We start from the raw sequence: 25,219 nt of genomic DNA, 5'->3' as shown, positions 1-25,219 counted from the left end.
GCTTGAGCGTATTCGGTTTGTAATTGCTTTTTCGCCTTATCGTTGAAGTGGTTCCGGTATCATGTTGGAGCTGGAAAAACGATTTTATGTGTTTATTAAATTAAATTCAATATTTTATATAATGAAACTTCTAATTATTTCTAATGGATGGTGGAATATCACAAGGATCTCCTAGGTCAAATTTCCCCTAAATGTATGCAATGGTTCATAATATCATTGCAAGAGTTCCACACAAAATTCCCCGAAACGATCGAAACGTTCCATTATATGGATCGAAGCCCTGTATGATACTCTAATCTTCTCACTATTCTGAGATAAACCATTATTTACTGACTACTGTCAACTGAATCGGTTAAAACCTTCTAAACAACTGCAGTTCCCTATCAAACCTAACTCTTTCCCAATCCCCCAAATCTAGCTATTTACGAACCCGTTCAATCGATCGGACCACAACTCGTCACTGGCGGTTGCTTTAGATATTTATTTTCTCCTTTTTTAAGAAAAAAAAACCCACAGCACCAAACACCATCCACATGGTGCGTCTCCGTTCATGCCGACGGCCATCCACAGTTTCACGCACCGCAACCGATCCGTAACCGAACCCATATGGCAAGTGTGACAGGTTCGACGGGCACCAACTACTTGATGTTTTTGGGTGGCGGGGGGAGAGGATGTTGAAACAAAGATATGTTCCAACGGGTTTCGGCATAGCCTTCACTTGGGTTTCCATATCCCGGGAAAACCCATTCGAAATGAAAACATACACATATCATGCACAACGTGATCGCCGTGATGGGATCGCCCAGCAACATGCTGTTTTTTGGGTCCCGCGGGTAGTGCGAGCTGGCGAAGTTCACATCTTCGCCGGAGGCCTTACTTACTTTCGCCGTGCTGTACGGCGATATATTTATTTATTTATCTTAGGCTAATTGATTTTGTGTCACATTCTGTTTGCATAACGCGTACCGGGAGCCCACGGTGCGTGAGCTGAGTGGAGTTGCTGCGTGTGTCTCGAACAAGATCGGTTGAGGCGAACGATCGTTTAAGACGCTTGTCCTTAGGCGATTGATACGATCAATATGCGTGGTGTTGGGATGATTGGTGTTCAAGAATGAATTGCTGCAAGGATCATTTAATTGATCAATTAAATTAAATTACCTTCAAAGAGTTTATAGCTAGCTTTCCTTTACAACTTCAAATATCAAACACACGGGTGCAGATGTCGTAACCCGTAACGATTCTCGGTGGTTTCGATACACGCCGCGGCAAATCTCGGCCTTCCCGTATTTAACAACCGACCAAGCCGTCATCTCCTTCGTCAATGTTTACCCGGTTTAGAGTTCAATCCACCAAATCAAACGCACGAAATGTGTGTGTGAGTGTGAGTCCGCTTTAAAAAAATGATTCCTTCGAATATTTGTTTATTCCGTTTCCGATCAATCACGACGCGACAACAACAACAACAAAAATCCTACCTATGATATTTCGATCGCGCAATTCCACTGAAATTCGATGTTTAAATTAAATGGCGTCTTAAGCCGGTTCGAAGCCGGGTTTTGCGGCCCAGTGATAAACAACGGCACTGAAACTGAGTTGGAATGCAACATCGTTTCTTGATTGAATAACCAATCGTACTATTGGCCAGGGCCGGAACACATCTGGTTACTTCTTGGTTAGCCACGTGGTTCACAGGAAAAACGTGGGATACTGTTTGGGGATGGGTGTATCTCTGGAAAAATGTTCATTTCGCAAATAGTTTCTGGAAATGGAAGCAGGTTAAATTTGAAGAATAATGGATGCTTTGTAATAGCTCTGTGAATGATGAAAGTTTTGTACTGATATACTACGAAAAAGGATCTCCGATAAAGGTTTGCCCAACGAAATCTATTGGGCGCTGTGAAGAGACGCTGGGCGCTGTGCTCTATTGAGGATGAGCTTAAGCTCAAGCGTGTGATGATGATCTTCTTTTCAGACAGACATGGATCCGATTGGCGAACTCGTACTACAACGCTCATGCCGTCCTGAAGCTTCCTCAATTTTTATACGGATGCTTTCAACGGATGCTCAACGTGGAGAACGTTAAGGCCATCATCAGTCCTTCGGATGTTCACATCAGCTTTTAAGCCTTTTAACGGTCCTGCAAGACTGTCCAGGCGCCGTAATAATTCTCCAAAATGGCGTTATGAATCCCAGCTCTTATGCAGAAATAGCTGCACGATCGAAACAGCTTTAATGCTCAGATGAAAGGCTCAACCGGTAGGCCATACCTGCTAGAAATCAATTGATAGTGCTGTAAAATGTTATCTACCCATAGCATAACGTGGATCGCTTAGATACAGAGTCATCGCAAGCAACGAAACCGAAAGCAGACCGCTGATTAGGTCTGGATTCCTGGCGGGCATATCAAAACCAAAATTTAGCTCGAAACTTTAGCTGCTTGAAGTAATTTATGGAAGTAAATGGATAAAGTATTTACAATGGACAAAGTCGATACTATGACGATCTCTTCAAGCTGTACGATGATCTCACCATCGTGCAGGGAATTAGAATGTGACCGTCCAGGCTCGGAAGGGCTGGTCATGTCATGAGAATGACACCGGACGACTCAGCCCGTAAAGTCCTTTTAGACCGTCCACACGGGCAGAGAGGGCATGCTAGGATCAAACTGAGATGGAGTGATGGCGTTGATGCGTCCGCCAGAACGATCGAGATTATCGATTGGCAGACGAAGGCGAACGGACCTTGGGCGGGAACGTAGGATTGTTGCAGCAGGCCAAGACCGCGACGCGATTGTAGCGCTGGATAAGTAAGTAAGTTAGATAAAATAAATTAAAATTGAATTTGAAATGAAAGAATATAGAACTTCTTCTCCTGCACTCTTTTGCTCTTGCTAGCTTTACAGTGTATAAAGCCTCAGATGTTCGGTATCGTTTTCATCACATAGCTAGCCTCCAGGTGACACGCTGGGGTTGATATTAAATCCGAAAGTCTCGCCACACGTTTAGTGGGCTATCTAGCGATGGGTTACTTAAGTCAACCCACCTGTCTAATGCGTAGACCCTGTCTAATTAGCTAAACGATATCGGGGTCGTTCCGGCTTCACCATATAGCTTGATAGGTTTCAGGCTTCAAAGTCCAACAGTACAGTTTTCTTGTGTTGATTAAATCACTAATATTTGATTGCTAAAGTGGCCTGCTCCTAGTTGTTCCTCGCATTCGCCAATCGAAAAAGACAAGTTGACACGTTTTGCACCCGTCCGAACTTCCATTTTGCCGTTCCCTCGAACACCTTTCGCCAATGAATTGCATCATGCTTATCACATTACCTGTCACAGCATGGGCGCAATAAAAAAATTGCCAATAAGGGAACGAAACTGTACGTTCACCAGTTTAGAGCGGTCGTTCGGCACTCGGAGCAGTCAAAGCTGCAGAATCAGAACCGACCAACCCGCCCCTCTACGGAGGGGACGTACGGGAAAGCAAACAAAGATGGAAAACGCTACCGCCGCAGCGCCCCGAAAATCGTACCGCCGCTTGCTTTATCGCCCCGTTATCAGCCGAAGCCCGAAATTCGAATTCGAATTCTAATAAACAGTATTAATGTATATAATGCGTCGGATTGATAAAACTCGTTAGTCACAGATTGGGTAGCCCGAACGGCGGTACGTGTGTTTTTATGTCCCCCCGAACCGGCAGCAGTGTTACACGGTGTGTGTTGACAGAGTGGTCGTTGAAGTTGAGGTTGAGGTTGAGGTTGAACGATCTACCACGCGATTGGTTTTCGGTGTGTTTAATGATCGCGTGAACTGGTGATCGATACCTGATGTGATGTGTTAAACGCAGTGTTTGCAGAACAAAGTTAAAGTTGAAACATTAAGGTCCAAAGCAACCACCGATGCCTGAAACGAGTGAACAGAAAATGAAAATGGGTTCGTCGAAGCGCAAATCGTCCTTCCGGATTGATGACATACTGCACCAGCAGCGCGTGGAACAGCAGAATCTGCTCTACCAGTATCAGCATGCTGGCCGGATGGCCGGTGCCAGCACCACGGCCAGTGAGACCGGCTCAGTACACTCGGCGGGACATGTTAGCACGGGCGGCAGTTACAGCAGTACCCTGCAGAGTCATACCGTCGTGCCGGATTGCAGTAGTACACCGCCGGGATCGCCCGTCCTTCCGTCACCGCTAGCCGTCAGTGTGCCGAGTACTAATAATGGTGGTGGGGGCTCGGTACGGTCGGAATCGCCCAAAAAGCCCACCGCCATGTATCCGGGACTGCTGGACTTTTCCAAAAACGTCATACCGATCCCGCTACAGTTCGGCATGCCGGCGTTCAATCCGCTCAATGCCGCCTACCTGGAGCATTACGCGAACGTGTTACACAAAGGTACGTGTCCATCGACTAGGTAGAGAGAGAGAGAGAGAGAGAGAGAGAGAGAGAGAGAGAGAGAGAAAGGTCCTTAAAGTGTCAGGATGACAGTTGCAAAACTTATCACAAGTTATTTGATATAGCTTTATCAACAAGCTCACTTCAAACGAATCTACACATTTCTTGTGCTGAATGAATGAATTCAAAACAACATGTGTGCGTGTGTGTGTGTGTGTGATACGATAGCATTGATAATCGCTAATGCTCCTAATCAGTTTACTCACTGAGGTGTAATAATTATTTTTAGGAGTATTTGCGAAATCAAACCAATAAGCTACGGGAACGGCCAGCAACGAACTAAGCGCGGTTATAAACCACCGATCAAAGGGTTGATAATACCACCAACCCTTTCCATATCATTATCGAAATGGCACACATCATGAAGTAACGAGTTTCACCAGCAGTTCGCCATCCTGCTGATGAACGATCCGGGCTCGGGAAGACATGTGGGAAAGCACCGAGCCACACCGGCGCACAGGCCACCCTTTTGCGCCTAATCCCTCCCGAGTACCCTGTCCAGCTGTAACTGCCGGCCAAGAATGGGGCTATTGGGGTTCCGAATTCATTCCCTGCCAAGATGAAAGGGAGCCGCCCGAACGAGGCATCGAACGAGTAATCTTTCACCTGCAAGATTTATTAATGGCTGCGAACGTCCCGGTTACGCCGACTACCGCTAATCGAGCTGCCAATTGATTTACGGCTATCGGCCACCACCACCCTGTAAAGTACATTGCCGATGGGGGTTGGGAGCTGGGTTGTTGTTATTTGCACGGTTGCGCCTTGTTGCGATAAGATCGGACGGTAGCGGTTCTGGTGTTTTTTTCGGGTCCGATGCTGCAGGCGGTTTGGGTTTTTTTTTTCGGGGCCGGATTTCCAGAAGCCATCCGCGTGTGAGCTTGTGTGTATGGTTGAGCCTGAGATTGATATTTTTATAGCTGGTTTGGGTGGGTTTACTTCCGTGTGTCATTGGAATCGTTTTGGGCCGCGGTGAAAGTTTAAAAAAAGAGGATGGGTTGTGTGTTAGGTGCCCTGGTAACCTAACCTAGGTTAATAGAAATGAATTTGCCTGAATTGATTAAGCTATTATATTTTACTAGTTTAGGAAGAAGCGGATTTATCCAGCACGTGACCGCAAGCGGTTACAAAGAAAAACATGTGCCTCTTGAGGGCCTACATGATTGAATATGTTGATTGGAGGGAAGGTTTGCTTCGGCTTGAAGCCTCCTTTGAACCGGGAAGACCCCGCTTCCGCTTAGTTCGCTTAAAAGAAAATCCACCTCTGAAGTTAGGTATCATTGAAGGAATGTTATGACCTGTCCACGGGAACCGATTTGAGACTTTCTAGTCCGGATTTTTGGAACATCGAAGGAATAATGGCTCATTGAAATAATTTACTAATAAGAACGTGTGCGATTAGTTGAAGATTATAGACAATATCCAAAAATTTCCCTCGACTATTGCTAGCAGTTTGATACGCTGAAACTGATCTTAGGACCCGAAAAAATGATATACTGTTGGAATTTCTGAAAGTGTAAGAAAATTTTAGGAACTGCGCTCTGGGAAACGATTCAAAGGTCGTTTTAGAAAAAGAAAAAATGCTTTTTAATGTGTACTTTGGGCAGATCTATTCATATATTTGAGATTGAATGTAAAATTGCAGGACATTGTTATAGTAATGCATGATAAAAATTTGTCTTTCTAGTTCCTTTTGGATTTCCGTTTGGCAAAGCTATGTTTAGTTCGAAATACTTTAGAACCGCCGGTTATTTTTTTTAATAATTGGTTCCAGTTGGCCATCCTTTTGTCTGAAAACCAACCATTTATCCTATTGTCTTTACAGACAATATCAGCACCTTACATTAATTTGAAAAGCTAGGCGAATTTTCTAGGCTAAAAGCTAGGCGTACCTAAAAACCTTTCTTATTCTTCCTTGATGCTACAAACGGTGGGACGGCGGTCTGGATGGGATTTGAAACCCGGCCCTGCCGTATGAAGACCGGCGGAATTATCACCTCGGCCACCGGGACGTCCTCCCAAGCATATAGCTATAAGAAATAAGATAAAAAGGGGAAAAACGTATAAAATACTGGTAAAAGATGAGTAAATCTTGCGAAAAAGACTTGCGAGAGTAGTGGTGTGAAGCACTCGATGCGATGATACGCAATTTTTGAAGCTGTATTTTATCATACATCGGTCTGTTCCCTTAATTAAGCCTTTCAAACATATTCCAATATTTTATATATAATACAACCTCCTACATATGTTAAAATTATGTACAGTTTATAGAATGCCACACAACCCTTATTAACATCTAAAAAGCATTTTTTGCCAATCGTACCCGTCGATCACGTTTCTTCTCTAGGTGTAAGGATTCATTATTGCATACTTTAAGGCGTTTAAGAAATTTTAATTCAATCCAGGATAGTAGAGAGATAGCTTATTTGCTTTGAAGTATTCAGGCCCTGTTCCGACGGCAATCCATGCAGAACGATTAAACCTTCCAGACACGAGGTGCAGATAAAGTGTTGATTACACAATCTACGACCGAATGCACCGCATAGATGGGATGCACTCGAGCCACCGGCGCTCGATCGATCTCCAATCGGTATCTCGATCGGCTCGTATCGAGACGACCGGCCGTCTGAACTGTCGCCCAAGTTGTATTACAACAGTGTAAGCAAATGCGCAGGCAAACAAACGCTGTCTGATGCGCCCGTTTTCGGACTGACGCCACCGTTTGTGTGCCCGGTTTTGGCAGGCGTGATAGCTACGGTGCGTGTAATGCCGCCCGAACGGAGAACGATTGAACAGCGATCGTCCTCGGTACAATCAATCTAAAGTTAAATAAAGGCTGCTGGCGCCACATTCAAATCCCCAGCTCAAACAACCCCACTAAAGCGGGCTTTATTTGTTGGATATGGGGACATTGATGAAGTTTTCTGACGGGGCCCAAATCATTTGATGCCTGATGATATGGTCACCGGGGCCCTCGGTCGGGGTTTGCGGTAGCCCCCCCGATACCCCCGATACAGTGGAGCCGCCAATAGACGAAAAGGATTAAGTACTGCTCAGTTTATCATAGATCACACACCCTTGGACACATTACCACCGTGCCGGGACGACCCGGTTTACTCGCTCGTAATCGGGTATCGATGCGGTCGATGGATCCACAAAAATGCCCTTCCAATCGGCTGATAAACCCGGCCCGATGATACGCTAGACAGACGCCCGTCAACTTATAATAGCAAACAAGGGCACAAGAAAACACCGACCGAATGATTATGTTTAATTATGTGTGCGAGTGTGTATGTGAGTGTGTCTCTCTCTCTCTCGCCCTCCTAAATCACACCAAAGCATTTGGGGAAAAATGTGGACCGTTTCCATCACCTGTGTAGGAAGCCAAACACCGAACGGGCGCGCACAACCGTTGCCCAATCGAGTGCAGATAAATCATGTTATATTCTCACCGAATGTCTCGACCGCACTCATCCCCCAAAATCACGGCATCGGTCGACACTATTTGCGATCGCCGTTTATCTCTCACCACCATCCTCCAACGGGTTACCCCTCCCCCCCCCCCCCCACCGTGGCCAGCCCTTTTTGCGTCCTACCATTCCACGCTATCAGGGGATTAAGGATTCATCGAGCATCGGGGGCACGAAACTAATCGGCAGCGGAAGGGAAGGGCGCGTGTGTGTGCGCGTGATTTGCGGCATTTGCCGTAGTTGTTGGGCCGGGTGTGATGATCGCGCGTATGAAGTGGCCGATGTTCCCGATGTTCCGGGCGTTCCGTAATCGGCGGCCACCATCGGGAAATGACAAACGATTATCAATTTGACATTTCGTTCACCTTGATTTCGGTAATCGGTTTCCTCGGAATTGCGGATAGACGGGCGCCGGAATGAATGAGCTTCTTTTGAAAGCTCCACAAAAAAAAATGGTGGATTAATTATCTGGCAAATGAGATTCGAGGAAGGAGATTGTACATGTTTAATATTTATAGTCAACAAATATAGATACAATTTTGGATGAGTCCTTCGTGAAAGAAGCAGGCAGAAGAAGTGGTGACCTTGTGGTAGCTTAATGGAGCCTTATTTTTACCGGTACTTTCTTTGGTATTTAAGATTTTTGGATAAGGTCCTGGAGAATGAGGGTTTCGGTTTCAAATTCTATGGGTCGAAGGAATTGAACTCAGTTGGGAGTCTCTTCGAACGACGACGTGCCCACCGTCGGAAAGTTTCTTGATACAAGCGGCTTAAGCTCTTTTGGGCTTCGTTTAAGATATAGACGACGAGTTTTATATTAAACATCCATCCAATGTAGATTATTTTCATATATAGAGTGGTATTACTTATCGTTTAGATCAATCGCTCAGGATCTCCAGGATCCAATCCGACTAAGGATCCTGTAAGACCTTCCAATAATCCAGTACATCCAAGGGTCACAACGTAAAGAACGCCAGACAATACAGGGTTTCGATTGAAATAGTGGAATATTTGGAATGATTTGGGGAATACTTGCAATGCGACTGTGGAAGTTTACATTCAATCGTGTTATACGAAGGGGGTAATTAAAACAATATTTGGAATATTTTTCGGGTTAAATCAGACAATTTTTTATAAATGTACAGTCCTACCTGGACCGGAATGTTCCAAGAAATAGCAGAAAATCGATAGGTAATTACCGCCATAGTTGTCCTGCAAATTTCCCTTAAATGCACGCAGGATGCCATTATATGATTGCAATATTCCACATTATCCACAAAGGACTTGCAGTATTCCACTATCCCTTTGAAGCATTCCCCTAAATAAAGCCCTTTGAAGTCTCAGATTGTCTCTTCATTTTGAGCTACTATTTTAGTTAGTTGATAAGTCAGATAGTTAGCGGATTATCAGTGAGGATTATCGAATGAATACTGTTGAAGTTAGTTTGAAAATTGAACCACACGGAACAATGAAAAGGTGACATTTCAGCGGTGATTTATCGGCATATGATTGTCTCGTGCGGTGTATCGGCTCTCCCTGAAGCTAAACCCCGCAATCTCTTCCGGCAAAGCTGAAAACCAAGATAGATAACAGCTGTCTGCAGCGCGGGTGTAATATACTCCCCCCTATCACTACCGTCCCGATATCGCGAACCGGTCGAGCAGGTCGGCTTTATCGTTTCACTCGATTAGCGAAAATTGCACCCTAAATGAACAGTGATTTTGGTTGCCAGTGGGGTAAACACTGACCGAGCAAAATATTTGCCCAGCCCCAGAAACTTGGTCGTTCCCGGGGGGTGTGAGGGAATCCAGCCGAATGGAACGCCATGGTCGCCTTTCTAGACGCGTTTGAGATACGTTCGCTCCTGAGGGAATGCTGAAAATCCTTTGCAAACTGGTTCGGACCATGCAGGATAATTGATACAAATTAAATCAAGTTTCCGCTTCCGGCACTGGTTTGCAGAGATCGGAAGTAGAAAGATAAATAGCGCCGGCCGCACGAACGCACACACAACGCCCACGGGTACCGTGAGATTGAGTGAGTGCGACACCGTCCAGAGGGAAAAAGTTCGTTACGTATGCGGAACAGGAAATTGGTTGCCGTATTCGTTCCCATTTCGCCTTCTGGAGCCGTATAATGTAGTGCAAACAACTTCTATCTAGATTTCGGTTGTTTTTCCATTCCATTTGCAGCATCACCACGTGTTTGGCCGTTCTATCCACACCCGTACAGCTATCTACTTCCTACCTGCGGCTCCAAGCGTAAAGGTGGCCAGGTCCGGTTCACGCCCCAGCAGACGCAAAGTTTGGAGAAGCGGTTCTCCAACCACAAGTACCTGTCGCCGGAAGATCGTCGAAATCTGGCGATTCAGCTAAAGCTAAGCGATCGACAGGTAAGCCTTTTCGCGGGCCAGAATGTTGTGGCCTTTATGGTAAAGAGTTTTTTTCAATCGCCAAACCAGGTCAAAACATGGTTCCAAAACCGACGGGCTAAATGGCGAAGGGCCAACAGCGGTTGCCAATCGACGGACGGCCATGGAACGTCGGACGGTATGGGAGATGTGACAGTGAAAATGTCATCCGGTACGGGTACTACTGGAGCTTCGAACCGGGCGCCAAAATACTCCAGCGAAAACGAGGAAGATGATGGTGGCGATGAAGGTGGTGTGCCGAGGTTCCGTGGCCGTAGGACTTCCTCCTCGATGGATAGCTATTCGGAGCGCGGTTCGAGCGAAGAGCGGGACGATGAGGATGACGATCCTGCGGCACCGATCGATGTAATATAGTGCCCGGGTTTTGCTGTGTCGTGCAATCCTCCCGTTGAGCATACGTTTGCTGTGTGAATTCGAATTAAGCATGTGACAGAGAATGCCTAGCGTTACGTTAGATAGCCAGTGCTCTAGTGGTTCTGTAAGGTGAACTGAATAAATGTAAGAATAGCCGTTACCTTTAAAAGCTTTAAAATGAGGTGCGTTCTTGATTCACATAGCATGACCCAACATTGCCGCGTTACGAAATTCCCCTCCCGCCTCTGACGCACCTCGGTCTTGGCGACCTTTGCTCAATAATTGATCGCATTAAACGTCACCCAGATTGGACTACAACGTGCGATAACGCACCATCGCTATGATTCTAATAAATCACCATCGCCCGTACGCCTTGGAGCCTTCGCGCGCTATCGCGGATGTATCATCGACCGCGGTGTGATCAACGCGGATCAAAGACGCGGTGTGTGGTGGCTTCAGGTAATCCGACAGGCCTTAGAAGGAGGGGTCGTCCGGTGGACGCTGCCGTGGTTCTGCTCCTTTCACACACAAGTTGACGTCAGCGAGGTTCGGGGAAGTGCTTAGCACGAAGGGTTGCTCCTCCCAAGCGCATCAAGCGCACGCATTCAAATCGATCCCACCGGTCGATAACTAATCGATGTTTGTGTTTTGCTAGAAGTTCCAACCCAGCATTCTTCGCCCGATAGCGTGCGCGTATTGATCGCGACCCTATCATTGCCATCGATTTTGAGCCTGTTTACAAGCTGCCTGTGTCTTGCTACCTACCACCTGTGGACCAGACCTGCTGCGCTTCTGGTCCAACCTTTGCACCTAGGCGAACACCATTCTTTCCGTAGCTAATTGATCGAGCTGCCCGAGTCATCGGCGCGTTACGGCGAATGCTTCGAATCACCATCGTAAGGATGATGTTATCGAATGGTAAATGCTTATCATAATCACCGGTTGATAAATCGGAGCAACGATGGGTGTTGCTCCGGGGATCGTGCCGTTTCGAACCCAATGCACGTGCGATTTTCGTTAAGAAGCTCATTAAAAGAGGGTTTGTTGTTTTGTACAGGTGTGTGAGGCTACTACCCAATTACTGCTGCCCTTCGGATCCGTTCCCGTTCGCTTGACACTCGCTTAATCACCGGTAACAGCCGTGCCGAGGGCTCCTTGGGGTCCCGGAGTGTCTAATCGGGGTATAAAGGTAATTGAATTTCATGAATAGGTACATTGAAGGATTGGCTAATGATTACATGGCAGGCCTGGCCTTACAACATCCTGCTGAAGGGTGGTAAGTAAGACCATTCTAGCGCAATCATGAAATGCATCTTAAAAAATTGACTTTGTCATGTACGATCGATCATTTGAAAAATAGAAGAAAACAAAGTGTTAGAGTTTAAGCAATAAGAGATTTACTTTGGCGAGAGATTGCAAAATTTGAAAATTTGTTAAAATTCGAATTTTATATAATCATTTCACCGCTACAGCGACCATTATTCCAGAGTTGTATAATTGATGGACGACAACTTCAATTTCGCTACCCCTAATTAACATCTGCTGCAGAACAAAAGCCCCCTTTCTCCACTGTTTGTCATTCAAATGTAGTCACAACACAACGCTGATCGTTTTTGCCTATCCGACCCACCCCCGGTTGATCGTTGATTACGTTTTCATCCTAACAAAACCTAATTAATTGCCGTCTGATGCGGTGAAAAGTTGTCAGCCAACTTCACAACAATGCGATGTTGCACAATGTTTTTATAGTAGTTTTATTATAATTTAAAATCCAGCGCCAGCAGCTTCCGCTTAGTTCCAATGCCGTGTACTGGCGCGTGTTTTACTTTTCAAACGTTTTCTCTCTCTTTCACTCTCGTGCTCGTTTTTTCTCTCTCTCTCCTTCTATTTCCATCGCAACGTTCGTTCTGTGTTTCTTCATCGCGTTTGCCTGGAAAACAATGGCATGCTGCGTTTGCGCAGTAGTGGTTCATCATTTTCGAGGTTGAATCGTGGTTGAAGATTCATGCGCGCTGGCCCCTTCCACAGATTCGTACGGACGGAGGGGTGTGACGGGGTGAGCCGGAGAACCCTGAGTCCCAAATCCGTCTGTATCAACAACCGTACTGTTTTCGAGTTTTTCCTCGGCCAAGCCCCGAAGCGCTGTAATTGTCGATTGATTGCACCGTGAAAACTCGCTGCCCCCACTCGCCTTACCCCTTGGCCCAACTGTGTCTTGGGGAGGCCAATATCACAGTGAAGCACTTTCGTGGATGATTCGGACAGAAATGAGTTTTTCGTTATTTACAGAGGTCTGTATACAAGATCAACACTTATATAATTTTTTAATTTAATTTTATCGATTCTTTCGACTACGATCGTCCAAGAGAGCCCAGATCGTTGACCAAATGTCCAAGGGGTTTCCTCTTAGTGCTTATTACCGTCGTCCATAGGTCTGCTTCATTCAAAGGGCTTGATCTACCGAGGAACCATATCGTTCAAAGGGGTTCGCCCTCCAAGGAACCTCGCCATCTATGAGAACCTGATGAGCACAAAGTAGGTGGACTACGACAAAAGCTCCTAAAGGTCCTCAGGAAGCCCTTTCCTTTGCCATGGGGCTCCTGAAGCTTTAAGCTTACCAAAAGACCTTTTCGTCTAGGAAACTTCATTGTCCTTGTGGCCAAGCGTTGTCTAAATTGTGCCCACCGACAAGGGACCCAGAAATCTCGTTATCAAAAATCGCTTAATACTTCCAAGAGGCTTAATCCACTTCTGAAGTTTTGAACCTATCAAGAGACTTCGTCGAACAAGAAACTTCATTTTTCACATGCCATCGATTGGGCCTTGTCGTCCAAGAGTCACCATCCAAAGAAACTCTTCATTTATTCAGAGACATCCGGAGTCGATCGTCGGAATCTCGTCGACTAAGATTTCCTGTTGTCTAAACTTAACTAGACTACCGGTACAGGTTATAAGTTCTACGACATTCGCCATGGAAGCCTTCGCCTACGGAAGTCTTGATAAGCTCCTACGGAAGTCTTGTGTAAGGAAGTTGTTGACTGGAGAAATTGGCACTCCTGACGTGTTGTCTAGATTGACTATTCTAAACGGATATCAGAACAAGAATTTACGTTCATACCCATAACGAGCCTGTTTCAGTGATCATACGAAATATTAACAATTTAACTACGAAAAATCAACAAAAACCTTCTAACAACTTTTTGTGTTGGTTTTCCCATAGTCCACCACACAATAGACAGAAGACCAATGAATCGGAATGAGAAACGCCGCAACGCAACGTACCACCATCCGCAGTGCGGTGTGGGTGGGGGTAGGGTGAACTGGGGTGGTGGGAGGGAACTAAAAAAACACTGAAAAAAAAGATTGACCGCGCAATTCCATCGCGCGTTCCATTGTTGTTAGTGCGCAGCATCGAGGGGTTGTGTTTTTTTCGGGCGTCTCTACGCTTCCACCACAATCGCACTGTTGCAGCAAGATAGAAGGCGAATTCAGCCTCCCATCCAACCAACCCCTTCGATGCTGACCGGGGCGCGGAAAAAGAGAAAATGTGGATCAGTGTGCTATTCGATTCCGCGCCGTGATGTTGTCGGTGTCACGCGATCCTACCACACCGTAGCCAAGTTGGAGTTGTGTACCATGTGCACCATCTACGCAACCGATCGGTACAAACGGCGTACGGCGCGCCGGACGACGACGCCCGGAAGTCTACAGCGGTGGACGGCGACGGTGGGCGTTACCGCGCTTCTACTACTGGCCACCATCGGAAGTGTTGTGCAGTGTCAAACGTTTATACGGCGTAAGTGTCGAACGGATTGCCGTTGTTTGTTGACCCGTGTGGCGTGTGATCTAGAGTTGTGTGTGTGTGTGTGTGGAAACATATTGTAGCTCTAAAAAAAAGTGCTTCAAATTATGTTGCCAAAGATAACAACCGTTAATATAGTGTAATCGATGTTCGAAACCATAGCCAACAACAGGTCCAGCGGGAATGCGTAACCCCCGGGAGACAGATCTATCAAAAAGTCGTGCGATTTGGGCATGTAATATGCGGCCCGGATTGCGCAGTACAACGACCGATCCGTGGGTTGGCACGTTATCGGGCAGGGCTATCGGCTATTTTTAAGGGGGTTGGGAGTCACAAAAACCGATTTGTGCCACGCTATGCATTAATCATTATTGATTGGCACTTCGGAGGGAAATTGATTGGATGGCCCCTTACAATAAAATTTAAGTGATCGAGCCTGATTAAAAATTGGTCATTCGGCGGCGGGCGGTGATCAAAATTCCGATCCCCCTTGGGAGGGGAGGTGGAGAGTGGGACTGAGGAAGCAATAAATCGGTATTAATTCATTTGAACCTGTCCAAAGGTGCGTTATGCGGGAGTTGTTGTGCTTCTTGGAATTAAAAAGAAGAATTTCGTTTTCAAGAATAGCTTCAATGCGTTAGCTCACCTGACCTGCATTGTATGTAGAGCTATTAGCATAAAATACTACTTGGCCGCAAAGTATTAGTTTCCTGGGCTTTCACGGTACTCAAACGCAAGCTAAACAGAAAAAAAGATGCTCCAACAATAACTGTCTGCTGAGCAAGAGGAACGATAAACGCATATTTACGTATTGATCTACCCCAAAAATAACAAAAAACTGATACCCGGGGAGTACAGAGGGTGATTGACTGCGCCCTCTCGTATTGCACTTTAAAGGTGTGTACTACATACACACACGCACGCACATGCCAATGGCCTTCGCGCACTTCCGTTTCAATGATCTAGCACCCGCGTATGGCAAACCATGGGGTTGGCGAAGCGAACGGCCGGACGGAAGTGGATACCCATATGAGGAACGGAGAATGAGAAGTGGTGCAGCAGCTGGGTGGAGTGTTCGAGAGTCATTATTCCCGGATTTACATAACGTTGGCCAGGTTTTGCTGGCTGCCCTCTTGCTACGGTTTAGCAAGGTTGTGGCACATGATGATTGGCCCCCTCCCTGAGGGGCGCAGATGGGAAAGGCAGAAGAAAATGGGGAAGATTTTTTAAAGCGTATCGAACGGGGCTAAGAGCACTGTTTGGCGTTTACTGTTTAGGCACGTACATGATTTTGTACCGATAAAAAAAAACTCCATTTCATCCCAACACAAATGCGCGCCATGCCGTGAGATTGAAGCATCTGGGCACGTGTGTTGTTTGCGTAAGGCCCTTTTTGAAAATAATACACGCAATCGTTACGCGCGTTGCTATGGTAACGCTACCGGGGATAGCATGCGCATTCGATCGATCGAGTTTAAAACGGTTGGAATCGAGTCAAGAAGATCAAGTAACATACTTATTTAATGGCGGTGCGATGAAAAAATGAGCATGATCGAATGATATTAAAATGTGTGTGTGTACGTATGTGTCTGCCCTACAGGAACGGCCAACGTTTGCCGCACGGACGATGAGTGTCCGGTGCAGGCGTACTGCGAACGGTACAACTCGGTCCACGAGTATGGCGTTTGTTCGTGCATGGCCGGTTACTTCGCCGTGACAGACAATAATAACACGCGTCGGTGCTTGAGAGGTAACAACAGTCCGTCCTAACACGGCACGAATTTGACTAACACTCAGTTGCTTTTTGTTGTTGTTTCCGACTGTCCGGAATCATCGCTCAATCATGTGTATTGCTCTCGTTGGATCATCATCCCCCTTAGCGGCCACCGACATCGGAGACTACTGCCTACACAACGACCAGTGCCAGTACACGCTCAGCACCGGCAACTCGGAATGCCGGGACAATTCCTGCCAATGCGTGGACGGTGCGCACTATGTCGAGCGGGAGAAGCGTTGCTACAAGACGAGCTTTCTGGGCGAATACTGTCGCCTGACGAACAACTGCATCGGGAACGATACGTACTGCCGGGATGGGATCTGCGTGTGTACCCCGGGCAAGCATCCCAACACGGACCGCAACAGGTGTCTGCACGACGCGAAGCTGGGCGATCAATGTTACCGGGATGAGGAATGCGTGACGGATAATTCGCGCTGTTCGAAGGAGATTTGTACGTGCCGCGTCAGTCACGTGCTGAACGAGCAGCGAAACCGTTGCCTACCGAGTACGTACCGATGCGCCCGTCGATTCGATCCGTGCAATGCTAACTGTCTCATCCCTTATTTTTCGTTCCGGTTTGCAGTTGCTAGCAAAATTTACGACCTGTGCGAGGAAAACATTCAGTGTCTGTACAACATTCCCCATTCGCAGTGTCGCATCACGACCGGGACGGACGGTATAACTGCGGGACGATGTACCTGTGCGAGCCGGTTCCATGAGGCAGGATTTGTAAGTGGCTTTACTTAATCACAGTTATTTCCCCCCCAGTTCAAAAGCATTATCTCACTCCCAGAAATGTGTCTCGTCGGTGCACCTGAATGGAATCTGTGAAGTGAACGACAATTGTGTCGATCGGGACACGGGTTGTTTCCATGGGCGTTGTCGCTGTATCGACCATATGATCGAGGTGGATGGTATCTGCTCCGGTTCATTGAGACTGCAACGCGGGAGCATTCTGGCTGGGCTGGCGACACTGCTCTTCCTGGTGCAATGGTACGCCGGCTTCAGCTGACCGTGCTAACAAACAAGGCGCAAAAAGAAAAACCCACGTGCACTTTACACCAAAAGCTAAAACAAAAATCTCATACTGGAAGTATTTAGCCTAAAAATACTCAGCGATTGCAAGTAACGAACGTTCGAAATATTTAATTCCATGCTAATTTAAAAACGCAAACAAATCACCTCATTCATTCTTACCAAATGGAAACCAATGATCTTGCTGAAAGTGGTTTATGTTCGTACTGTACTTAAGAAATAAACATGTTGTTGTAAGTGATGTTTAAATGTGTCTTATGTTGTGTGTTGCGGAATGATGAAAGCTGTGTGATAGGTTTCGTACGCCAAATTATCTACTGAACAGCACGGCTATTGTCTCTTCCTTGCTCAAAATTAGTATTTTGTTAAACTTTTCCATTCAAAACTGCTTTATTCCGTTCGATGTTAAGTAGGTATTCACTACTTCTCTTTGCCGGGGGTATCGCCGTTCATTCCTTCAATACAGATTTTACAATTGATTTAGAAAAAAACGATACACTAACCGGATAAATCGGAGATTCAAAACTACCCCAACGCGGGATTGTTTTCCTAGCATGTTGGTAAGGAATTTTACAGAATACTGTAAAAATATCAATACGGATCGGTGTTTTTCTTCTTTATAAATATATATGCGCATGTATAATATAACAATACAAAAGACGGTAAAACAGAAAACAAAATTGGACATACTAACGCGGTGGGATTCCCGTGATTCACAGCTTTAAGTACTGCAGCATAAGGGCGGGCCACAGTAGCAGCAATCCACCGGCGATGTACGTTACCCGAGCACCGACACTCCAGAACGCTACCGACGCTACGATCGGACCGACCGCTCGGGCAAGTGCACCCAGCGAACGGAACACTCCCAGCACGGTACCTTTCTGATGGAAATCACCATACTTCGAGGTGATGGTGGTCATGCACGTTACGACGAAGGCGGTGGCTAAAAACAAATAATAGAAGGTACATTATGTGTTTAGTTCGGAAAAATGGCAAGCGAATGCTTACAGATTGCAAATAGGATCATGCCCAGATAAAGCATGGGGGAAGACTCGGCCAACCCGACGATGATGAAGGCAGGAATGATTAAGTATAGGCCAAATACTGCGGAAGTCTTTACCAACCGGTCGGGAAGCCGGCGCACCACCGAACCTTGCAGCAGCGCCATCAGTACACCTGTGAATATAGTTGATCGTTTATAATTTAGCAATATTAATCACTTTGTAAAGCTAAACGCGCACACGCTACGCACCAGTGGTAAGGAACACCTTTGCCTGATCAATCGACGTGTACCCGAACTTGTGGTACATCAAAAATGTCACCGTAAACTCAAGCCCCGAGTATAGAAAAAGGTACAAAAAGTAGGTGACCCCCAGGCTCCGCAGCGAGCGCACATCCTTCTGGGACAGATTTTCGACCGCCGAGAACCGAAACAACGCTCTAATACTGATGTGATCGATAGCGTGCGATAGCGAGTTGATGATACGCGTCGAGCGCTTCTCCTTCGGTAGCGTTTCCTTCAGGCACAGCACCAGAAACAGAATGTCGGCTACAGCCAACAGCATCGCGAACATGGCCGGTGCAAAAAACCACAGCGCACTGGTTTTGTCCGAAAGGCGTGAAAACATAGCACCGATCATCGGGCCGGCGATGAACCCGAGCGAAAAAGCGATCCCGACCAGAGCCATCGCCTTGCCGCGGTTCTGCTGGTTCGAGACATCCGTTATCACGGCCATACAGAGCGACACATTGCCCTTGCTAATGCCACCGACGAAACGAGCGATCACAAACAGCAGGAACGATTCCGAGTACGCCCAAATACCGTACGAAGCGGCAATGCCGGTCTGAAAATATGACAAGCGAAGGGGTAAATGATTTGCACGGAGCAGTTCGATCGCTTTCACCTTTCACCTACCGCACACAGCAGCATCAGCGGTTTGCGGCCGTAATAGTCGGACAGTGCGCCGACGATCGGACTGCTCAGGAACTGCAGAAAGCTAAACATCGAGCCGAGAGCGCCGCCGAACAGCACGCTCGTGAATCGTTCCGGTGCACCGATCCACACCTGGAACTGCTTAATACTGTCCGCTAGATACCCGTACAGCTGGTTATCATTTTTGCGGTAATACTCGAGCAGGGACGGCAGCAGCGGCAGAATCATGGTGAACGCTAGCAGATCTAGCAACAGCGAAAAGAAGATCACGTACGCTGTCCCATGGGTACGGGTGATTTCGGTGACGTTTTTCGATGATTCCGGTACTTTTGCATGCTGCGGGACGGGCTTTAGATTGCTCGCGATATTATGGGATGGTGCGGACACGGCGGACCGCTTCCTCAGTTCATCCATGTTGTACGTCATGTTTAGGCTGGTGGGCTGTAGGGCGAGAAAAAGAGAGAAAGAAAGCGATCATGCAAACATTCAGAAGTCAACTATGCTTATGGGAGTTTCGGTGATATATGCAAAGGAAATAAAAGCCTTCGTTCGTACAAACTTCGGTGTTTGTGGAACGGGAAGAAAAAAGGCTCTACAAATTATCACCTTTTAATCGCCACTTACTAAACTGATCGATCGACACGATCGTTGCGGAATGTGAAGTACGACGTACACCTAACCTAATACTGCTAGGGTTCACGGGGTTTGTGTGGACAACTATAAGCCACCGTTACGTGGTGTGTTTCACAGTTTTCTTCGCAAACCAATAAGGACCGAACGCGTGTCCGTCTCAACACCGTCTCGCGATCGCAAGATGGTGTGTTAAAACAGCTGCGTAAGATGTCTCAGACCAACACAGCAAACGTACAACCGGATCACTACTACGCGGCTATGTATCGTACTTTCACTTTTACCACCCCGTCGTCGTCTTGTCGTGTTATGCTGCCGCTCTACGCCAAGACAGCCACCGAAGGCACCGTAGCCCGTGCTCCAAGCAGCATCGATCTAGCCCCGCTCAAGCGTACACACAGCAGTGTCTCTGTAGTGGTGATAATTTCGGCTAGTGATGCTGCTGCTAGGCGGGATTCAACGGGTCATTGCAAATATCCGAACGCACGTCCTATGTACGAGGGTGGAACAAAAACTAAAGCTGACAATAATGCTCCAGTGTATTTCACTACCACTTCCGCCACGGGCAATTAAGCGAAGCGGAGCATTATTATCAGCGGATGTGTCCATCCATTCGGGCCACTAATCAACTCGTTGACGATAAAACAAATAATCACTTGTACGTGCCGCCTGTTGAGTGTGGTTATGCTGCAGATAGCAGTATAACAAACCCACTACACCCAGCCATTGTTTGCGAATTCGATTGCCGCAACCCCCGTTCCCGTTTGTGCTGCTCCACCCTAGCACCATCTAGATTTCCCACCGATATTACTTCTTGACGATCTTTACCTGGGTGATACATTGCGTGTGGGTGTGTAGGAGATTATCAACAGTGCAACAGCACAGCGCGTAACATTGTTGTTGCGTATTGTTTCCCAACCACAACAAGCGTTGACAGCTGTAGAGCCACCGGCATCACGGGCGGTGGCAAGCGGCACGGAAGCATGACAGTTGGTAAAATATTGTTTCTTAAAATTTGCATAATTTAGAAGAAGAGCTCGTTTATGATCGTTCCTGCAATTATCTTAAAAAATGGACGAACAGTCTTGATATATTCTCACTTTTATGTTGGACGGATCGATTTAAATTGTTTCATAATAACGAACGCTTGTAACGGTTTTATAAGTAGGTTAGTAGGAACAAGTATTTGACTGCTTTTAGAATAAAGTTTAGGTATGAGGGGCTTGCCAGATGCGAGATGCTAACAAAACGGAACCCATATCAAATCCCGTCTGGACCTTCCGCCAGTACTCAGGATTCACTATCCAGTTAAATCAAGCCATGGGAGCCGGAAACAGCAGGCCAAATCTCCGCGAGACTTTTAAAACACTTTTTTGAACTTCAAAATAAATAGAAATCAGTTCTTTAAGCAGTCATGAAAAGTTTATTTTATGTTAATTTGTGAAAATCACTTAAAGAATAGTTTCAACGAAAACGCTCTAAACCTAGGTCAGTAAAACCTGACGACTCGGCACCATATGAACACGACAAACCCACACATACGGTACACTTGGTCAAAATTTATTCCCCAAAAGCAAACTTCAAAGTACGGTACTATCACAACTGGTACGCGCTTTTGTCGGAAGGATGGGAAGATCTAGAAAATGTATAAAATTTGGCTTTAAAACAAAAACCCGATAGACATCACTATCTACACTACGAACCTTTGCGTCCACCGTGCATCGAAATCACCACCCGGAACAGCTCAAAGTCTGGCATAAGCAGAATCCGGAGCAGTATGATGAACAATCCCAGCACGGTAGCACCAAACCATATCCAGGAAAAGACGAGCGTTAGGAAAAAGTTTTTATCCACCCGGACAAGCGTTGTGTTGTCCTGAACGAGCGAAAAGTAAACTATTAGCCGGGCACAGCTCAGGCCGCGCACGGTGTCCACCTTTTGAAACTCGCTGCACAGATGCGTAAGTCCTTCGGTAATCAAGCTGGCCGTTACGAAGGACACTATGGAGCAGGCTAGGAAAAATATTAGTGATGGAAACACGATACGCCAGGGTTGTGGTAAGATCCTGAAAGTGAACAGAGCCGGTAAGTTAGAATGCACTAGGAGGGTTTCCTGCTCTTTACCGCAGTCACTTACCCTCCCGGCCCGTGAACGAGGAACAATGCCAGCCATATAATGCAACATATACCCTGAAAGAGTGGCATATTTTTCAGTGTGTCGCAGTACGTTCCACTGTTCCAGGTGCTCCAATATTCGTCGATACCATCTGAAAGAGGGAGGGGGACGAGTTTAAAAAAATAAAAGTAAAAACTCTTGTAAGTTTAAGTTACACATTTGAAAAAAACATTACACTGTGCAACTGTTTCATTCGTTCCACCGGAAGTCGTTTCATTATCGCCCGCTATCTCGACGATATGGAGGTTTGCCTTCAGCAAGCAATGGTTCTTGTACTCAGCAATTAAACCATGCAAACTAAAACTAACCACCAAACACGACGACACAATTAGCAATAGCGAAAACACGGTGCATGCTGGAAAGAAGGTCGAGAAAACGATAAGACAAAATCCGCGATACAATGTGGCTTGCTGGATTCTAGTGCGCCTTTACTTACATCTCCAGCGGGGATTCACTTTGGACGGTTCCTTCTCAACTATCCGATGATGGGAGCACAGCACGGTCATGGTTTTGGTCGCGATGGGTGCAATTTTTAACTGTACCAAGCTGCTCTGATTTTACTGGCTTTACGAGCACCAGCAGCAGCACGCTCCACCAACGAGCGCTTGGATTTTTCCTGTTTTTGTATTATTTTGGGCCAGCCTGCTAAATCAACAATAAACACAGCCGCACCGCCATGAATAAATTAAAACTGGCCCGTCCTTGACGCCGTATGGATTTGAAGCCGTATGCATTCCTTGTGTGGGACTTAGAAATAACGCATTACCTCATTGCGTATATGCTTCGGCGAGGGTAAGTTATGATCTCATCATAACACAGCATCGTACACGGCCAGCACGTTCGAATGAATCATGTTGCAACACACGGATATCACACGAGCTAGAAGGCGCAAAGCGATCGTCGTAGCCGTAGGGTCAGCGCAAAACTGGTTCTGAAGATTCGACTCGAAGTACGCCGTACCCAAAGATGTCAACTTCGGTCACTGTACCACCGTTTGCTTCTACTTCAGTACGCCGGATACGGAAGCCATAGCAACGAACTATCGTGTGCACCTGGATCAAACTACACACCAGGCTGTCTGAAACATTTTGAATCACGAACGCAACGACCACCGCCGTTGCTTGGTGTGGGGCGCGCACGAGCGAGAGAGAACGCGCGAACTTGGTCGTAAAACCGCCACGCGAGAGATATCTGCGGCCGCCAGCAAAACTGAACGCGATCGGTTTTTGTAATATGTAATGCTGGATGAATGAGATAGAGAGAGAGAGAGCAAATGATGCTAAACACAAAAAGTAAACAACGCGTATTCTGCGGTTTTTTGCCGCGGACCTGTTCGGCGGTGTTGGGCGTCTGTCCATCTGGTAGAATGATCGGTAAAAATAAACACACATAAATTCGGCATATTAATTTACGGCTGAACGGTGGCGACACACACACACAACACTCACATACTGCACTTGATCTATTTACGTAGAGAGCATTCGTTCCATGCATCTGATGAACGAAATAAGCCAGACGCGCGTAGGGTCAGTTGATCATATGATTGAACGGTTTTAATGCACGTAAATTTAAGATCGGATCAGTGTGAAAATTTTCCTTTATTTACATAGAACTGATTCATACAAGTGAAACATTCACATACAGCAAAACGGCTACGTTTGCTCGATACTAGACGATGATCTCTGGCGGAGGATTTAATGTGAGGATTTATTTCACATCGTATATTCATTTTAGCCTACCCTTATACGTGTTATAATAAAGATTTACAGATATACTTGGAAGCTATGTTCAATTCATTTGCCCCTGCCGTTTATAGGATTAGACGGTGTGTTTTACAGCAATATATAAATACGTACACGCGTCTAGTGTTGTGGTGAAGAAATTGATTTGGCAATAATTGCTATCTTGGCATATAGTGCACATAGTACATTGTAGGTGTGAGATTCAACCGAACCGACTTCGTTTTGACGAGAGTTCCGTACTTCCAGTTCGGTTCTGTTTAAGTAATAACATTTTGGAATGCATGCCACATTCGCGAGCTCTTTCGTAAGGGGTTTGTTGCTCTTGCCAATCGCTCAGTCCGTAACCATCACGCATGTAGGTATGTAGCTACACGCAGGTGTGCTTAGCTGCTTTACCGCTCTCAACCCCAAACGTGCACCTACTTTCATGAGGTTTTGCCATTTTTTTTACTCCCATTAGTACGCACTTGGGAGATCTTCTTTTTCCGCTTCTCGCCGGACCAGTCCGCGTCGTCTTCGTCGTCCTCATCGCCCCCGAAATAGTTGCCGGTACCTACGTCACGCGTATTCGCTATACGTCGACTCGCGATACGTGATGAGTTTCTTCCCATGCCTGTAATATTTCGAGGAGAGCATTAAACACTAAATTTTATCAACGGACCGTGGGGGGAGGCGGCTCCATTCACTTACCCATGCACTTTTCCAGATGTGGAGCAAATCTCGATGCGGCTACAATGCGATTACAGTTCGGACAGTGGCAGTCGATAGCTTTCTTAGTGTTGGACGATCCGAACACGTCCATGTCGGGCTGGTCGACGATGGTGTACGGTTTGCTGTCTTCCGGTTCGCCCTCTACCGCGGCCCCGGAACCCGTCTTGAAGGCATGATGCACCTCGTACACAATCCCAAGGATGGTTTCATCCACCAGCGATTCGTACAGATAGTTGGCAGCTTTTTCTCTCGTTTCCGGATCACTCATAAACCGACGAAATTCCCGTATCAGCTCCTGCTCGTCCGAGTATTCTATATGGATCCCGTCGGTTTCACTCATCCTGCCCGGGAGGGGTTCGAATTTTGCAGAAAAATGCCGATGGTAATCAACTAAAAAATACACAACAAAACAACCACGGGCAGCTGTCGGCGAATCGCTGGTAGGGCTAGCGGTCAACGGTTTTGACAACAGGTTCATGCACACAAAAATAAATTGGTTGATTTTGAAACGGTTGGCTTTTCTGTAAAACTATAAATAGGTTGACCAAAAGGTTAGTAACAGCCAACCAAATTAATTCGAACATAATGCAATTTGAGTAAATTTCTTGCTTGCAGCGATCAGCGAGCTGCAAGGGTGGGGAGGGTTGTTTTTTGTAGCTCACTGTACATAAACAAACACCGCTGAATTTAAAGCCGGTGTATGGTATGAAATAT

The 25,219-nt window shown here is 46.4% G+C and overlaps 5 protein-coding genes across 10 annotated transcripts; 2 read left to right on the top strand and 3 right to left on the bottom strand.

Moving 5' to 3' along the window:
• The first annotated feature begins 3,822 nt into the window (after window positions 1–3,822).
• On the top strand, window positions 3,823–10,878 carry LOC118506494 (hematopoietically-expressed homeobox protein HHEX). Its single transcript, XM_036043688.1, has 3 exons — window positions 3,823–4,388; window positions 10,108–10,307; window positions 10,377–10,878. The coding sequence occupies exons 1-3, from the start codon at window positions 3,896–3,898 to the stop codon at window positions 10,698–10,700; spliced, it is 1,017 nt and encodes a 338-aa protein (XP_035899581.1). The 5' UTR covers window positions 3,823–3,895; the 3' UTR covers window positions 10,701–10,878.
• A 3,209-nt stretch (window positions 10,879–14,087) lies between these two features.
• On the top strand, window positions 14,088–17,563 carry LOC118506491 (prion-like-(Q/N-rich) domain-bearing protein 25). Of its 2 annotated transcripts, XM_036043681.1 has the most exons (5): window positions 14,088–14,496; window positions 16,103–16,252; window positions 16,383–16,784; window positions 16,863–17,008; window positions 17,073–17,563. In XM_036043681.1, the coding sequence occupies exons 1-5, from the start codon at window positions 14,217–14,219 to the stop codon at window positions 17,289–17,291; spliced, it is 1,197 nt and encodes a 398-aa protein (XP_035899574.1). In that variant the 5' UTR covers window positions 14,088–14,216; the 3' UTR covers window positions 17,292–17,563. The 2 variants fall into 2 exon arrangements, with proteins under 2 accessions (XP_035899574.1, XP_035899575.1); XM_036043682.1 differs by lacking the exon at window positions 16,103–16,252.
• Window positions 17,564–17,629: 66 nt separating this feature from the next.
• Window positions 17,630–20,835, bottom strand: LOC118506490 (major facilitator superfamily domain-containing protein 10). Of its 3 annotated transcripts, none has more exons than XM_036043678.1 (5): window positions 19,872–20,592; window positions 19,230–19,688; window positions 18,567–19,158; window positions 18,323–18,490; window positions 17,630–18,257 (listed from the first exon to the last, which is right to left on the bottom strand). In XM_036043678.1, the coding sequence occupies exons 2-5, from the start codon at window positions 19,671–19,673 to the stop codon at window positions 18,028–18,030; spliced, it is 1,434 nt and encodes a 477-aa protein (XP_035899571.1). In that variant the 5' UTR covers window positions 19,674–19,688; window positions 19,872–20,592; the 3' UTR covers window positions 17,630–18,027. The 3 variants fall into 3 exon arrangements, with proteins under 3 accessions (XP_035899571.1, XP_035899572.1, XP_035899573.1); XM_036043679.1 differs by lacking the exon at window positions 19,872–20,592 and adding an exon at window positions 20,706–20,835 and having other exon boundaries at window positions 17,646–18,257; XM_036043680.1 differs by having other exon boundaries at window positions 17,680–18,257; window positions 19,854–20,677.
• Window positions 20,836–21,280: 445 nt separating this feature from the next.
• LOC118506492 lies at window positions 21,281–23,240 on the bottom strand. 3 transcript variants are annotated; one of them, XM_036043685.1, is made up of 6 exons: window positions 22,819–23,218; window positions 22,489–22,697; window positions 22,228–22,407; window positions 22,014–22,143; window positions 21,581–21,942; window positions 21,281–21,513 (listed from the first exon to the last, which is right to left on the bottom strand). In XM_036043685.1, exons 2-6 carry the CDS (start codon window positions 22,556–22,558, stop codon window positions 21,458–21,460), a joined length of 798 nt encoding a protein of 265 aa, XP_035899578.1. In that variant the 5' UTR covers window positions 22,559–22,697; window positions 22,819–23,218; the 3' UTR covers window positions 21,281–21,457. The 3 variants fall into 3 exon arrangements, with proteins under 3 accessions (XP_035899578.1, XP_035899577.1, XP_035899576.1); XM_036043684.1 differs by having other exon boundaries at window positions 22,489–22,694; XM_036043683.1 differs by having other exon boundaries at window positions 22,489–23,240.
• Window positions 23,241–23,619: 379 nt separating this feature from the next.
• On the bottom strand, window positions 23,620–24,964 carry LOC118506493 (SAGA-associated factor 11 homolog). Its single transcript, XM_036043687.1, has 2 exons — window positions 24,485–24,964; window positions 23,620–24,407 (listed from the first exon to the last, which is right to left on the bottom strand). The coding sequence occupies exons 1-2, from the start codon at window positions 24,843–24,845 to the stop codon at window positions 24,220–24,222; spliced, it is 549 nt and encodes a 182-aa protein (XP_035899580.1). The 5' UTR covers window positions 24,846–24,964; the 3' UTR covers window positions 23,620–24,219.
• Window positions 24,965–25,219: the final 255 nt, after the last annotated feature.

The sequence above is a fragment of the Anopheles stephensi genome, chromosome 2, assembly GCF_013141755.1.
Source record: "Anopheles stephensi strain Indian chromosome 2, UCI_ANSTEP_V1.0, whole genome shotgun sequence".
Lineage (NCBI taxonomy): Eukaryota > Metazoa > Arthropoda > Insecta > Diptera > Culicidae > Anopheles > Anopheles stephensi.
Note: the sequence above shows the minus strand (reverse complement) of the source record. Positions and strands in the feature narration are given on the sequence as shown.

Coding starts and splice junctions, on each gene's coding strand:
- LOC118506494 (XM_036043688.1), top strand. CDS start 3,896: ATGCCTGAAACGAGTGAACAGAAAATGAAAATGGGTTCGTCGAAGCGC. Junction 4,389..10,107: donor CGCGAACGTGTTACACAAAG/GTACGTGTCCAT, acceptor TTCCATTTGCAG/CATCACCACGTGTTTGGCCG. Junction 10,308..10,376: donor TAAAGCTAAGCGATCGACAG/GTAAGCCTTTTC, acceptor TCGCCAAACCAG/GTCAAAACATGGTTCCAAAA.
- LOC118506491 (XM_036043681.1), top strand. CDS start 14,217: ATGCTGACCGGGGCGCGGAAAAAGAGAAAATGTGGATCAGTGTGCTAT. Junction 14,497..16,102: donor GTGTCAAACGTTTATACGGC/GTAAGTGTCGAA, acceptor TCTGCCCTACAG/GAACGGCCAACGTTTGCCGC. Junction 16,785..16,862: donor GCGAAACCGTTGCCTACCGA/GTACGTACCGAT, acceptor TCCGGTTTGCAG/TTGCTAGCAAAATTTACGAC.
- LOC118506490 (XM_036043679.1), bottom strand. CDS start 19,673: ATGACGTACAACATGGATGAACTGAGGAAGCGGTCCGCCGTGTCCGCA. Junction 19,159..19,229: donor CGCTGATGCTGCTGTGTGCG/GTAGGTGAAAGG, acceptor TCATATTTTCAG/ACCGGCATTGCCGCTTCGTA. Junction 18,491..18,566: donor AAAGGTGTTCCTTACCACTG/GTGCGTAGCGTG, acceptor CTATATTCACAG/GTGTACTGATGGCGCTGCTG.
- LOC118506492 (XM_036043683.1), bottom strand. CDS start 22,558: ATGACCGTGCTGTGCTCCCATCATCGGATAGTTGAGAAGGAACCGTCC. Junction 22,144..22,227: donor GAATGAAACAGTTGCACAGT/GTAATGTTTTTT, acceptor TCCCTCTTTCAG/ATGGTATCGACGAATATTGG. Junction 21,514..21,580: donor GATGCACGGTGGACGCAAAG/GTTCGTAGTGTA, acceptor TACATTTTCTAG/ATCTTCCCATCCTTCCGACA.
- LOC118506493 (XM_036043687.1), bottom strand. CDS start 24,845: ATGAGTGAAACCGACGGGATCCATATAGAATACTCGGACGAGCAGGAG. Junction 24,408..24,484: donor ACATCTGGAAAAGTGCATGG/GTAAGTGAATGG, acceptor GAAATATTACAG/GCATGGGAAGAAACTCATCA.